Raw genomic sequence first — 16,005 nt, 5'->3', positions numbered from 1 at the left:
CCTGAGCATTCTGAATTAAAGGCAACTGGAAGGCCTTAGAACAGAGGTGTCCAATCTTTTGGCTTCCTTGGGCCACACTGGAAGAAGAATTGTCTTGGGCCACACATAAATACACGAATACTAACAAGAGCTGATGAGCTTAAACAAACAAACAAAAAATCTCATAATGTTTTCAGAAAGTTTACCAATTTGTGTTGGGCCACATTCAAAGCTGTCCTGGGCTGCATGTGGCCCACAGGCTGCAAGCTGGACAAGCATGCCTTAGAAGTTGCTTCAGAGCCAAGGACTTTCTGATCTTCTCCTGCTTTCCCCAAATAACCAGGAAAGACTTAACCACCAGAGAAGAGAATAAAAGTTGTCGAAACCTTTGGTCACAGGAAGAGTTCTACCCCTCACCTTCCCATAACTTATAAGTCCCGTTCAGTTCCTAAGAATTATTAACAAGGTAACGTCTACCTCCTGGGTCCATTCATTTCCCCTAGAAATCACTTACTACTAATCATGATTGCCTACCCACCTCCCCATTTCCCTCCTTCCCATGGAAAGGGTATAAAAACTTCAACCATGTGGCCTTTGAGCCTCTTATTTTATGTGGGTCCTATGCTTATTCACATTAATATATTTCTATGCCTTTTCTCCTGTTAATCTGTCTACTGTCAGTCATTTCAGGGAACCTTCAGAGAGGACAGAAGGGAAGCTTTTTCTCTGTCCTTACAGCACCTACTTGATGGCACCAGCTCATTTCGATTTAATCTAACTTTCTGAAACTAGGAAGACACAGAACAAAAGCATCCTGCGAATAATTTTTTTTTTTTTTTCAGACGGAGTCTTGCTGTGTTACCCAGGCTAGAGTGCAATGGCGCAACCTCAGCTCATTGCAACCCCTGCCTCCCAGGTTCAAGTGATTCTCCTGCCTCAGCCTCCCAAGTAGCTGGGATTACAGGCATGCACCACCACGCCTGGCTGATTTTTGTATTTTTAGTAGAGACAAGGTTTGGCCATGTTGGCTAGGCTGGTCTCGAACTCCTGACCTCAGGTGATCCACCTGCCTTAGCCTCCCAAAGTGCTGAGATTACAGGCGTGAGCCACCGTACCCCGCTGAAAGCATCCTGTAAATAACTGAAAACATTTTTAGGTTATATTTAGATATCTAGTTAGGTAATAATTAAAATGTTAAATTTGCCTGTATTTTTAGAAGGAAAACTCAAGGAAAAAAATTTCACATTTGGGAGGGCCACTTTGGGTCACCTCCCCAAGTTACCTAACGTGTGCTTCTACCTATATTGCACATATGTTTGCAAAACGTTAGAAATGCTGCTCCAGGATGGGCATGGTGGCTCACGCCTGTAATCCCAGCACTTTGGGAGGCCCAGGTGGGTGGATCACCTGAGGTCAGGAGTTCAAGACCAGCCTGACCAATACGATGAAACCTCATCTCTACTAAAAATACAAAAATTAGCCAGGCGTGGTGGCATGTGCCTGTAATCCCAGCTACTTGGGAGGCTGAGACAGAAGAATCACTTGAAACTGGGAGGCAGAAGACCCAGTGAGCCAAGATCATGCCACTGCACTCCAGCCTGGGCAACAAGAGCAAAACTCCATCTCAAAGAAAAAAAAGAGAAATGCTGCTCCAATACCTTGGGCATGTTCAAGGCATAAAAAATAAAGTTTCCATAAGCAGGGTGGTAAAAAATTGGAAAAATTCCCCCTGTAAAGAATACAAAGGAACTGAGTGGTAATTATATTATGTTCAGCCTTCATCAGATATTTGGTACAGAAACCAAGTTCAGGATTCCAGAACTAGAGGCAGGTTCTCAAAAAATTAATAAACTTGGTTTAAAGGTTTAAAAATAGAATTTTGAAGAAAAAAGTTCAGCATGGATTATAAATACATTAGGAATTTATGTTGATCATCCTTGTGTTTTAGCTCCATGAAAGACAGAACATTCAGAAAAAAATTTACAGACAAGCACAGGAATTTAAGTTCATCATCACCACAAAAAATATGTACTCAACTCCTACCGGGGCCTATGTGTGATAAAAAGGACTTCAACGTCATTCATGTCCCTCAGGAGTTTACAGCCTAAGTAATTCCTTATAATTACAGTCCTGAGACAGTAAATTGGGATGCCCAAAAGAGGGTGTGTAATATGTTTCTAAAAATATTCTATAGTTTAAAAATAGAATAATTACTTAGCAGGGGGTGCAGAAGCAGGTATGATTCTTGCCAACCAACAGTTAAATATATAGACTTGATTCTTTTTTTTTTTTTGAGACGGAGTCTCCCTCTGTTGCCCAGGCCGGAATGCAGTGGTGCGGTCTCGGCTCACTGCAACCTCTGCCTCCCAGGTTCAAGCGATTCTCCTGCCTCAGCCTCCCAAGTAGCTGGGACTATAGGCACACGCCACCACGCCTGGCTTTTTTTTTTTTTTTTTTTTTTTCTGAGACAGAGTCTTGCTCTGTCACCCAGGCTAGAGTGCAGTGGCTTGATCTCAGTTCACTGTAACCTCTGCCTCCCAGGTTCAAGCAATTCTCCTGCCTCAGCCTCCCGAGTAGCTGGGATTACAGACACCTGCCACCACGCCCAGCTAATTTGTGTATTTTTAGTACAGACGGGGTTTCACAATGTTGGCCAGGCTGGTCTTGAACTCCTGACCTCGTGATCTGCCTGCCTCGGCCTCCCAAAGTGCTGGGATTACAGGCGTGAGCTACCATGCCCGGCTTTTTTTTTTTTTCTTTTTGTGAGACAGAGTCTTGCTCTGTCACCCAGGCTGGAGTGCAGTGGCGTGGTCTCGGCTCACTGCAAGCTCTGCCTCCCGGGTTCATGCCATTCTCCTGCCTCAGCCTCCCGAGTAGCTGGGACTACAGGCACCCGCCACCACGCCCAGCTATTTTTTTGTGTTTAGCTAATTTTTGTATTTTTAGTAGAGATGGGGTTTCACCATGTTTGCCAGGCTGGTCTCGAACTGCTGACCTTGTGATCCACCTGCCTTGGCCTCCCAAACGGCCGGGATTACAGGAATGAGCCACCGTGCCTGGCCTAGACTTGATTCTTTACATCCCTGTGATTGCTGAATAATTCAAGCAAGCAGCAGTAGCACACGGTAATGACTCCCTAGACCGATGGCCAGTTTTGAATGACAGTAGCGAGTTACACCAAAGTTCCTGGCTTGTCTCCTATATCCTCATTCAGATTATAGGAGGTCCCTTAAACATCAAGGGTCAGAGGCAGCCCAGGTATTGAATTTTAAAACCTTTTTACCTTGTAGCATTCAACCCTGAAGAGACAGATTGTTTTTCCATAGAACTCACATCAATGGGGTCAACAACATCAGCAGTACTCTCGAACTGCAAAATTCACAACACTCCAAATGCCTATGCCCACTGATTTTCTTTTGAGATACCAACACTCATAATATCTATCAGGAAGGTATCAGCACTTGACTGCTGCCCTCCACATCAATGCCTCAGTCTAGTAATTGCAGAACCTCCACAAGTCTTTCAAGGTAACTTTATCGCACAATGATCAGTTCCTTAATAAGCCTGCCAGATTCTTAAAATTACAGGGGCTTCTGTGTAAATGATGTCTTGTGCACCATCTGCTGCCTTAGGGATGGCAGGTGCTGCAGTCTGTTTATTGTGCAGACACGCATAAGCCAGATGCAAACATACTTATACACCTGAGAGAGGATCATTCTTGTCATAGTGAGGAAAAGAGCAGGCTAAGACAAAGACTGAATGTCAGGAATCTCCCTTTGAGATAAGACTAGGTATGGACTTGTCAGATAAGCAAAGGAGTGAAGAGGGAGTGGCTTTAGTTCACAGACTCCATGAAGCCCAGAAGGGGTCACCATAGAGGACAGGAATCAGTAAGTACAGGGTGTACAAGACCGGCCTTGAGGCAAACACACACAGGCCCGGTCTGCAGGTTTGGAGTGTGTGCAGCATTCTGTACCTTTCAGCCCTGAGCGGATGACCGTGGGAGACAAGTCATCGTAGTTGTTCATTAAGCTGATGTCTCCCGAGGTGAAGCTGACGGTGAGCAGAGGCTTGATGTTCTGCACTGGGATGGGATATGCTGCCGGACCATCTGCAGGAACACAAGTGCCAAGTGAAAAGGAGGGAAGCACACCACCCAAATCCAGGTTCCCAAAGCTGCAATCTTGCATGGTGCCTTAGAAATTGCCTGACAATGCAGATCCTACTCTGGGAATGAAGCATTCTATATCATTCAGGAACTACACAAGGGCCATCAGTGGGCACTAACAGAGAATTCGTGAGTAAGAAGCAAGACACTAGAGACACAGCCCTGGGGGCAATTGGTGAGTGGTGAGAATATGTGTGAAAGTTTACTAACTTGATGTTAATGTGTTACACAGTTCTAATGATATATAGACATAAATTATTTTAATGTCATACAACATCCAAGGATGGTAGGAGGAGGGATAAAAACATTTTCTTAATTCTGGTCTAAGAGAGAAAAAAGTTGCTTTTCAAGACTAAATCCTCTTTCATTGAATGTTACAGGAAATAAGCAGCCACAGAGGCCAGCCTAGATCTGGAGAGAAGGCTGGGCTAAATGTGGCTCATAGAGGCTTGCTGCACCTGCGGAGCACAGCCGGGATAAGGAAAACCCTGCTCTGGAGCCTCATGCAGACATTAAGGAAGGAGCCATGATGGACCATGGACTTGGTCTTTCACAGGGTGTTTGAAAAAGCAAAAGTAAGCCCTTCCTAGATGCCTAGATAGATCAACGTTTTCAGAAGGCTCCTGTAGGCTTCACAGCCACACTGGGCTCATCTTAGCAGCCATCGAGGTGGGCCTACCTGCCATTTGTCTACAGAGGAAGCCCAGTTATTGCTTTGCTTTACATCATGACACTGCACTATACCGATCTCCGCACTCAAATTCCCTAGGCCACTAAGAAGAACCCTGTTGCACGTGAAAGGTGAACACCTGTCATCCTCTAAACTGCCCCCCTGCTTCTGAGAAGGGCAACTGCCTGGAGGAGCAACCAGGGACTGAACTCTGTTCTTGGATTTACTCTGGACTTGCTTTATAAACTTGGTCTCTGGGTCCTGATTTTTTTCTTTTCTTTTCTGTTCTTTTTCTTTTTTTTTTTGAGACGGAGACTTGCTCTGCCGCCCAGGCTGGAATGCAGTGGCACGATCTCGGCTCACTGCAGGCTCCACCTCCCAGGTTCAAGCCATTCTCCTGCCTCAGCCTTCGGAGTAGCTGGGATTACAGGTGCCCACCACCATGCTTGGCTAATTTTTTATTTTTTATTTTTAATTTTTTTTTATTTTTAGTAGAGAAGGGATTTCAGCGTGTTAGCCAGGATGGTCTCGATCTTTTGACCTTATGATCCACCTGCCTCGGCCTCCCAAACTGCTGGGATTATAGGCCTGAGTCACCGTGCCCAGCCCCTTGTTTTCTTTTTTTTTCAATAATAAAATGGGGGCAAGTAAATCTAGATTTGACCCACTAAAGAGGAGTTCTAAGAGTATGCTGAATCCATGTGATGAAGACACTGACTTTACTATTATGAGGCTGTAGAAATATGACCAACACTTCTCTCAAGGCTGGTATCCTATTAGGAAAGGGGATGGTTAATTCCTAAGTTGCTTTATGGGTGCTAGGAATACCCATAAAAAGCCCCCAAGCCACTGGTCCTAAAACACTACCACTAATCTCAATTGTTTTTCATGTGTGAATGCCTTCTCCTAAAATGAATAAATGAATGAGTATGTGTGTATACACATACGTGTCTGCTGCTGGGAAGCATAACACACTGTGACAGGAAAGAGAAGACAACACGAAATATTGCAGGTTCTAATGGAGGCAGACAATTTCTCTAATTTCCCCTGGAAAAGCCCTTCACAGGACAACATGCCCCACAATGGCAGGAAAGGTTAGAAAGCACCCACTGTGCCCTTTGACTATGAAGGGCACACAGCAGTGTAAGCACAGCTGTGCCAGGCTAAGGATAGAAGCCTGCGGCAGTGTGACCACTTCTAATCAAGAAGCCAGTCCCATTCCCCAAAACGAGGTGGTTACAGCTAGGCAGGAAGGCTAAATTCTAGTGTTCTATACCATGGAGGATGACACGTTAACAATAACATATTATCATATTATATAGTTTCAAATACCTAGAACGAGGATATTGAATGTTCCCAACACAAAGAAATGATAAATGTTTGAGATGATGAATATGTTAACTAAAATGATCTGATCACTATACATTATGTGTATCAAAATATCACAATGTACCTCATGAATATGTACAATTATTGTATCTCAATTTTTTTAAAAGAGATGGGTACAGGGATGGGATGCTGGTGAAAAGCCAAGTGAGTAGGCCAGTGCTGTACACTGATTCTGGAGACCTGCTAGAGGTTAAGGTGGCTGGAATTTGAAGTCATCCCCACCAAGAGTATTCAACACCAAGTGGAGTATACAGAGAGGCAGCAGGTCTTTTAGACCTGAGAAGGAGGAGAGCTTCTGGCTGAAATAAAGAGGATAGACAGAAATGTGGAGTTATCTGCCCAAGGTGCTGGCCTTCATTATGGCAGAACAAATCCTTTTCTCATGCACCTAAAGCTGCGGACTTTAATAACATGGGGATTTGGATATATCACATATTAAGTTATAACAATAGCACAGCATTTTTCATCTTTAGCTTTCTTTCTTGTCACTAAGCAGCTAAGCCCCACAATACCTCAGGGACACAGGAAGAGCCATGTGTCTCACTTTATATCTAGGAAAAGCTAAGCGAATTAAGTGTAATCAATTTGACCAGTGATTCTGAGAAAAGGGACAACAACGGGGAGACAGTCACATCTAGATGAGGCCAGCCCTACCTTGCATTTCAGCTTGATAACTCTTCCCAGGAAGCCTGGGTGCCGTAGGTGTGGTGGCCCTTCACCCTCCCTCCTCTACATCAGTCTACTCCGTTCCAACGCCCTTCCTTGTCCTTCTGGTCAGTGACAAGGAAAGTAGGGCCAATGAGTACCTTGGGGAGGGGCGTAGTCATCTGAGTCCGTGTCGCTCTCGCTGCTGTCCTCCACCAGGAAGATCGGGTAGTTCCAGGACATGCCGAGGACACCATCTGACTCGTGCAAGAGGACGTGGGCCAGCATCCTGCCGTGGCAATCCATGACAATCACCTGCCCATCGGCTGTGCCAAACAGCACCTGCAATCCAGGACGGGGACCTCTGACCAAGTGGCAGCAAGGGCCAGTTTCTGGCACACCTTGTTGCCTCGATTTGTTTTAGAAAGACAATATAGATTTAGAACTAAAAATAGCTAGTTAAGTAACAACAGCATAGTGACACAAAATGTTAAGTAGAACCTCTGCTGGCTATTCCTGCAAGAATTTTAGTCCTTTAATACTGAAATGTAACTAACAGCAGAATGAGTATATTATATTGCATGGACATTTTCAAATAATACCAGCAAAATCACTGTTATACTGTTTGTAGGGGTTTTGCTTTGTATTTTTGATTGGAGGAGAGGAGTTAGGAAAATATTCATTTACTTTTCTGGAAAACGAAGAAGCAGCAGAGATTTGTTGTTATAATTTTCTCAAATTTAGAAGAAAAAGCTTAGGTTTATGTTTGACCAAAGAGAAAATACATTGGGTTATGTAAGCATGTTATATAACCATATCTGGAAAAGAAGATGCTCCTGAAACAATGTTTTATTTCCAATGTTGAATGTTTTACTTCACTGAGAAGAATAATGGTATTCATGTATTAATTTATAATTAATTTAAGGATGTAGTAATGGTATTAAAATATTAAGCACTTACTTTGCACTAAACACTATGCTGAAAGCTCTACCTCATTAATTGTCAAAACCATGAGTTAGGCGCTAGTTTTGCTGGTGTGGCCCAGGTGGGCTTTTGCTACCACAGTGTGCTGAGGGCTGCTCCTCAGACACCTTCCTTGTCCTCACCCATCTCAGAGCACATACTCAGGAGCATGCTGGGTAATACAGACAGGTACATGGCCAGAGCTAAAGAACAATCTGGGTAGAGGAAGACTGGATGCTCCCCTCCATGACAGCAGCAAAGGAGCACTTCACAGCTGCCGAACATCCCCCCTGCCGCCACCAACCAACCAACAACACTAGTGGTGCCATCAGTGGGACATCCTGAGAGGAATCTTGGAGCCTGGGCAGCAGGACCTCCACCAAGGTGCATCACATTGCATTATCTTCTGCTTTGTGTGATGGTCTCTGCAGTTTCTGCATTGGTTGCCATTAAAAACTTTACATCTTTTGTGTCTAATGGGATCTGTCTATCCGTCAGCATCTCATTGCAACAATCATGCAAGTTATCTCCATTTTACAAACACACAAGCAACTTAAGAGAGGCCAAGTAGGCTGACAAAGGCATTAAGTGATCAAGCCAAGGCTGTCTGACTAGAAAGGCTAGAATTTACCCAAAGGGAGAGCTGGTTAAGGCTTTTTCAATTTTTGCTTCTTTTTGCTTGAGATTTTAATGTGAAGCTCCTTGGGGGCAGAGACAGTCCACAGCTATATCCCTGGCACCTAACAGAGCTTTGTGTACAATGCAGGCACTCAATAAATATTTATTGCTAAATGAATGCATTAAAGTCAGTGACAAGCAAAAGGCAATTTTAGGATATAAATACTGATGACTAAGAGACTGCCTGCAGAAAGTTCACAGAATTCACAGTTATTTTAGAATAAATTGTTCATCAAATATTCCTTTAAATATGATCTATATTTTAATGAATGAACACTAAAAAAGGCTAAAACAATTTGCCTCCAGACACAGCAATTAATTCATTACAATATGCTGTTTTCAGGAAAGACATAACTACTAGGAACACCACGAAATTCATTTTAGAAAAAGGTGAAATTTTAGCTGTCAACAAAAAAAATTACTATCTGATAGCATGTCTACAAAGCCTTCATGTGACACAGGCGTAGGGATCAAGACACCGGAGCATGGGTCACGGACCTGCTGAAGTCCTGGAAGAGGCAGATGTTTAATGTGCTTGGTGAGCAATTTTCAATGACAATAAATATGAAACATGACTTCTTATAACTTTAACTGAGCTGTACCCATTACCACATTTATCACTATCCTCATCCCTTTACTGTGGGATTGTGTGATTTCTGTCTGACCCCTAGTTACACTATAAACTTTTGAGGCGATGGACTATTATGGACTGAATGTTTATGAGCTCCCCGCCTCCCCAGTTTATGTTGATGGTATTTGGAGGTAAGGTCTTTGGGGGATGGTTCGGTTTAGACAAGGTCATGAGGGTGGGGCGCCCACGATAGGATTAGCGCCCATGTAAGAAGCGTATGAGAGACCCCAGCTTGCAAGTGCTCTTGCTACACCCAAGCACTGAGGAAACGCCATGTGGGGACCCAGGGAGAATGCAAGCCAGGAGTCAGCCTCCACCAGGAACCAAATGGGCTGGCACTTTGATCTGAGGCTGGCCAGCCTCCAGAATTGTGAGAACTCAATGTCTGTTGTTTAAGCCCCTTGGTCTGTGGTATTTTCTTATAGCAGCCCAAGCTGAGACCTGAACCACATCAGCTTTGCTCAACAGTACCTCCCTAGGCCCTGTCATGATGTACAACACACAGGAGTATTTGCAAAAGGGAGGAAATGCCTCTGCATTGAAAGGTCTTTTGAATTAATACTCATTTTTCCATTTTAGAGAAGAAAGGACAGATGAAAGAACATACATATAATTCCTGAATAAGGACTGATTAAGTTATCAGAGTTTAGTATCACACTAAAGAAAAACAGAACAAAAAGGGCAGGCCCCAAATCCACTACCATTAATGAATTGCAACTACAGTTCCCACAGGAAGACAAAAACACTATTAAGATTGGAAAAAATGGGAAACGCAGCACTGACAGTTTAATTGTCAAGCAATGATGGAAGAAGTTACTCTGTTTTGGAACAAGTATGTCACAGATTACTGAAGAACAGTGATACAACATGAAATCAGACTTTTAAAAATCTCTTCCATTACAAGTTCTTTCCATGCCTAATGACTTTTAATGAGATAAAGCTTACGTGAGCAAAGGACTTCAGAACAAGATAGAGAGCCTAATAATAATGAATACACATATGGCAAGTGCATCAATCTCTGCTGCTTCTGCTCCCTAATGTTGGTCAAGTAATGAATGTATTCTGAGTGGGCTGGTGCTCCTGTTTCTAGAATTCTCCATGCTAGTGCTCCCCAGGCTTGGCTCTAGGCCCTCTTTTCTCTAGGAAACCACAATCATGCCTGTAGCCTCAAGGATCCCATTCATAGCTGACTCCCTGCCCAGGCCTCTGTCCTGAGCCTCAGACTCTCATATCCAACTGCATTCCTGCCATCTCCCCAAGATGTGCCAAAGGCCCTCAGTGTCAACATGTCTAAGATGAAACGCATGATTGCATCCTTTCCTGAGCAACACACACACAACCAGACCCCATCAAGCAAGGACTGAGGCTTGTGCTTTATCTCCAATGTCTAGTACATCAGCTGGTTCACGGCAGGTGCTCAGACATCATGTGTGAAGGCTTCTGGGCCCCACCACACAGAATTAATCTTGCTCTAATCATGGCCTCCACAGCATTCTGAACTTGGTTCTGGTTTTGCATGCCTGTCTCCCAGTAAACCACAAGCATCTCAAGGGCAGGTCTGCACTCCCAGGTTCTCATTCACTCAGTGACTCAATGAATATAAATAAATTTCTGTCCAAATCTTTGCCCAAGTTTTCCTACAAATGAAGGAGCAATCTCCTTCCATTCTTCTTTATAAACCAATTCTCAAATCCTCCCATAAAACTACCCCCCAAAAACACTTTCAAGGATGAATCATGTACATTTCTGTCCCACATTTTCCTGCTGTTTCCTGTGATGAACTGTAGGCTTCAGGTATGGGCAGGGCCAATGCTCCCTCTGTAATGCATATACCAGGACCAAACAAGCAGTAGAGACATACAGGTCAAGTCATACCAGTTCAATGGCTGCCTCGCTGGGTTTGGTTTACTTTGCAGCCTTGTATATACTCACTGCAGGGCAGTTTCTAATAGCAACACGGCCAGGCACCATGGCTCACACCTGTAATCCCAGCACTTTGAGAACCTGAGATGGGAGGATCACTTGAAGCCAGGAGTTTGAAACCAGCCTGGTCAACAAGGTGAGACCCTGTCCTCTACAAAAAAACAAAAAAATGTATCAGGCCATGGTGGTGAGCACCTGTAGTCCTAGCTCCTGGGGAGGCTGAGGTGGGAGGATCACTGGAGCCCAGGAGTTGGAGGCAGCAGTGAGCCATGATTGCGCCATGCACTCCGGCCTGGGTGACTGAGCAAGAGACTCTGACACACACACATACACACACACACAAAGCAATGCAATAATGATATCCACATATAATCTCTTTATTTCAAGGTACTCCATTCTAAACTATTTTTAGATGCAATTATTTAAAAATAAACACAATTATTATCAATAGTTTAAAATAAACCAAGCCACAACCAAAGGAGAAGACAGGATATAAAATCATTCAAAAGATTTCTATTTTGGAAGCCGTAGTATCTCATCAGTACCTTTGTCTTTGGACCCTACACATCTAAATTGTTGAATAAAACCATGTTGGGAAATGTCAACTTCAATAACACATGCTTCCAAAAATGTTCACTCTTTTGTAACAGAGTTTAATTTGTAGTATTGGAACTAGTTCCCACTTATTTGCTTTTATGACTGAAGCCTGGGGGAATATATTAAAAAACTGATTACGAATCCCTCCTAGTGACCTTAGCACCTCTGGTGGCACGCATGTGTAGCTGCAGATAGAGAAATGAAAAAATAGCCATGATGCGTCTCCTTTTCTTTGGAAGGAACTCTTTTTGTTCTGAGATGCGGCAAAAGTAAAAAAAAAAAAAAAAAAGAAAAAAAGAAAAAATTTTTTTTTTTTTTTTGAGACAGAGTCTTGCTCTGTCACCCAGGCTGGAGTACAGTGGTGCAATCTCGGCTCACTGCAACCTCCGCCTCCCAGGTTCACGCCATTCTCCTGCCTCAGCCTCCTGAGTAGCTGGGACTACAGGCTTGCGCCACCACGGCCGGCTAATTTTTTGTATTTTTTAGTAGAGACGGGGTTTCACTGTGTTAGCCAGGATGGTCTCAATCTCCTGACCTTGTGATCAGCCTGCCTTGGCCCCCCAAAGTGCTGGGATTACAGGCGTGAGCCATCGCACCCGGCCAAAAAATTTTTTAAGACCTCCCTGTTGGGTTTCAGAATACTGGCCTTCAGATGTGCTTCAAGGCCAGACTTGAATATTTTGCAACTAAATAAACAGTTACTGAAATCAGACAGTTGTAAATGACAGAACTGCTCAACTGATTAACAGAATATTTCCTGTTTTTTTTTTTTTTAAAGATGAAATGTAATTTCACAGTTGACTATAACAATCACTCCTAAATCTGTATCTTCAGGCTAAACATGTAATTTGGAAGTCATCTCATCTCTTCAATGAAGAAAAGACCACTTGTAAACTAACCTATTAAGATGAGAGACTCTCCCATGTCGAAAGATTTTCAGAGAAGAAGATATTCTGCCTCAGACCTCAAATTTAATGTTAAATGATTCCCATTACCAGAATATTCTTCTCCAAATCTTTCAGGCTCCATTTTTAAGTTTATTCACCCTTCTAAGACATACCCATATATCAATTTCTAGGAGTAGAGAATAGTCTGACTACAGAACCAATATAAAAATGCATTTACGGCCAGGCATGGTAGCTTATGCCTGTAATCCCAGCACTTTGGGAGGTCAAGATGGGCAGATCATTTGAGGTCAGGAGTTCAAAACCAGCCCGGCCAACATGGTGAAACCCCATCTCTACTAAAAATACAAAAATTGGCTGGGTGCGGTGGCTCATGTCTATAATCCCAGCACTTTGGGAGGCCGAAGAGGGCAGATCACAAGGTCAGGAGATCGAGACCATCCTGACCAACATGGTGAAACCTGGTCTCTACTAAAAATACAAAAATTAGCTGGGCTTGGTGGTGCACGCCAGTAGTCCCAGCTATTTGGGAGGCTGAGGCAGGAGAATCGCTTGAACCCAGGAGGCGGAGGTTGCAGTGAGCTAACATTGCGCCACTGCATTCCAGTCTGGCGACAGAGTGAGACTCCATCTCAAAAAAAAAAAAAAAGCCGAGCATGGTGGTGGACGCCTGTAATCCCAACTACTTGGTTGGGAGGCTGAGGCAGGAGAATTGCTTGAGCCCAGGAGGTGGAGGTTGCAGTGAGCAGAGATCGTGCCATTGCACTCTAGGAGCCTGGGGGACAAGAGCAAAACTCCATTCAAAAAAATAAAAAAGCATTTAACTGGAATAGCTCCAGAATGGTACACAAGTAACTGAAAACACATTACCTTTGGTCAGCTCGGGGATAGAAGGAGGGGCCTTTTCATCACATGTCCCGTGGAACATTTAGTATTTTAAACCATGTGAATATACCATTAAAAATACATTTAAATATACACTGAATGAGGAAGAAAGGCACGCGTCAGGAATATAGCCCTATATCAGCTCTTTGAAGTAAGGCATAACTGTCCAGGGTAGCCACTCACCAAGAGGCCTGGGAAGGTGCATGTGTACTTTGATCAGAAGACTGCAAGTGACACTGGAATCTGCTTGGCCTGTTGGTGTGTAGTCCGAGCCTGTTGGGGAAACATCCTATCCTTTGCAAAGAATTGGGCCTGGGGGTCAGCTAGTGGGGCTCATCCTACTTTGAGTCCTAGCGCCATAGTGAGGTTCATCATTCTGCCTCCCAAGTGTTAGCCTGAAATCCCTTCCCATTTCAAAATCTTACAACTCTTCAAAACACATTGAAATATATTTCTAAACATGATGAAAATAGTAATTTCTTCCCATGGCTACTGATAAACTTCTCAACAAATGAGCTGAGAGGAAAGGATTTGCGGATCTGTGCTACCAGTGGCAGCTGGGGAATAGTGGTACAAGCAGACCCAACAGCACTTGTGACCGGTGCCAAAGACAAGCGAAGCTGGACCTCAGTTAATGCAGGAAGGACAAAATTTAATCCATAATAACTGCTGCAGCAGGGAGAATGAGGGAGGAGGAGGGAGGCATAGGCAGTAGTCAGGGAAGCAGAAATAACTGAAAAGCAGGAAGGGGGCTGTCAACGCGATTAGGCTCTCCGGCTTTACTAACTGGAGCTTAACAAAATTAGGCCCCTACTCTCTCACAAAGCCTGGGAGATGGGCCCTATCAAACAGTTGATTCTCTTGGCCCCCTCTCTCTCAGGCAGGAACGTAAGAGAGCTGGAGCAGTCATCCTCGGGACACAGCCTTGAGTTGTTAGAAACGGTGCCAGTGTTTGCTCCAGGGTGTGTGTGTGGGAAGGGAAGATGGTGTGGATGAAACCAGTTATGTCTGAGAGTCTGCAGTATTTAGAGGCCAAGGTTGAGGTCCAGCTGAGAAGAGGGCCCAGAGAGGCCTGACCAGAAGGAGCGAGCCTTTGTCCTGGTGGTGAACACGTGTGAAACAACACATCTCATCCCTCCTAACACATATAAGGACATATTCAATGCCAAGGGCAGGGGCTGTAGAGCAGCAATGCCATGTGGAACCCTAGGAAGATCAATTTTGTAGTTCACCATCTGGCTAAACGCTGGCATTTAGGCAAGATCCCTGTGTCAAAACCAAGGCCATCATCATGCTGTGGTATTGATAAAGATAAATGAAGAAAATCTAACATTGCATTAACAAAAAACTGACTTTAAGAAAGTATATGTGACAAGAGCCAGTGTATATTAATAAATGCCTCTCATCTTTTATTCTTAACCTAATGCTTTTTTTAGATGGAGTTTCACTCTTGTCACCTGGGCTAGAGTGCAGTGGTGTGATCTCGGCTCACTGTAACCTCTGCCTTCAGGTTCAAGCGATTCCCCTACCTCAGCCTCCCGACTAGCTGGGATTACAGCCGTGCGCCATCGTGCCCGGGTAATTTTGTATTTTAATAGATATGGGGTTTCACCACAGTGGCTGTGCTGGTCTCGAACTCCTGACCTCAGGTGATCCACCGCCTCAGCCTCCCAAAGTACTGAGATCACAGGCATGAGCCACTGTGCCTGGCTTATTCAATGTAAATCTCAAGAAAGACTTTTATTTAGCGTATTTTATAATTCATCAATACTGAGTGCTCTATCTGGTGATTCATCGCCTGAGTCCAGAGATAACAAAGGGCGACTTAATTTCTAGACATCTTAACTGTCGTGTCAGTCAACCAAAACACTGACAAAATGAAAAAGTACAAACATAGTAGCTGCACCTGTTTCTGCTAAATAAATATATTTTATTCCACAAAGTGCTCAACAGAATTTCTCAAATATAGGCAAAAAGAAATAACTAAAAACGAACCAGTATCAATAGTTGGATAAAGATAGCCCTGAAGGGTGGGAGGCTATCTCCCAACTTCTTTCCTGAGCAATTCATTCTCCTAACTGTGATTCCTGTGCTCCTTGCTGATTTTGACAAGAGCCATTCCTATATATGTTTAGTTCAGGGCTTAAAATAAAGATGGGCTTCCCTTGTGTGGTATTCACACTACTAAAAAGTCATGGGCACATCTGATGGGAAAGAAGAAAAAGGATCACTCTTTGCATTGGCTTAGACTAAATCTCATTGCAAAGTTGAGTCCTCAGGAGCTATGAGCAGCAGCTCCACTCTTACCAGCCCTTTAACCTCCTTACAGCACACTCACTAGTCACCAGCAAGGGTTTCCAGTGTAGGAGCTGACCATTGAGGTTTTACTTTAGTAGGTTTGTGGATTTTTTTTTTTTTTTTTGAGACAGGGACTCACTCTGTCATCCAGGCTGGAGGGCAGTGACACAATCATGGCTCACTGTGGTCTCAACCTCCTGGGCTCAAGCAATCCTCCCACCTCAGCCTCCCCAGTAGCTAAGACTATATGCGTGCCCCCACACCCAGATAATTT

At 43.9% G+C, this 16,005-nt stretch overlaps 1 protein-coding gene across 4 annotated transcripts in view; it reads right to left on the bottom strand.

Moving 5' to 3' along the window:
- The window catches only part of TULP4 (TUB like protein 4), a 284,224-nt gene that overhangs the window by 54,918 nt on the left and 213,301 nt on the right, over positions 1–16,005 (bottom strand). For all 4 annotated transcript variants that reach the window (XM_024248390.3, XM_054558383.2, XM_054558382.2 and 1 more), the window contains 2 exons: positions 7,013–7,193; positions 3,956–4,090 (listed from right to left, as the gene is read on the bottom strand). In XM_024248390.3, the coding sequence (XP_024104158.3) occupies positions 3,956–4,090; positions 7,013–7,193 (316 nt within the window). The remainder of the gene's footprint in view (positions 1–3,955; positions 4,091–7,012; positions 7,194–16,005) is intronic.

This window comes from Pongo abelii, chromosome 5, assembly GCF_028885655.2.
Source record: "Pongo abelii isolate AG06213 chromosome 5, NHGRI_mPonAbe1-v2.0_pri, whole genome shotgun sequence".
NCBI lineage: Eukaryota > Metazoa > Chordata > Mammalia > Primates > Hominidae > Pongo > Pongo abelii.
The sequence above is the reverse complement of the archived record's forward strand: the minus strand, read 5'-3'. Positions and strand labels throughout refer to the sequence as shown.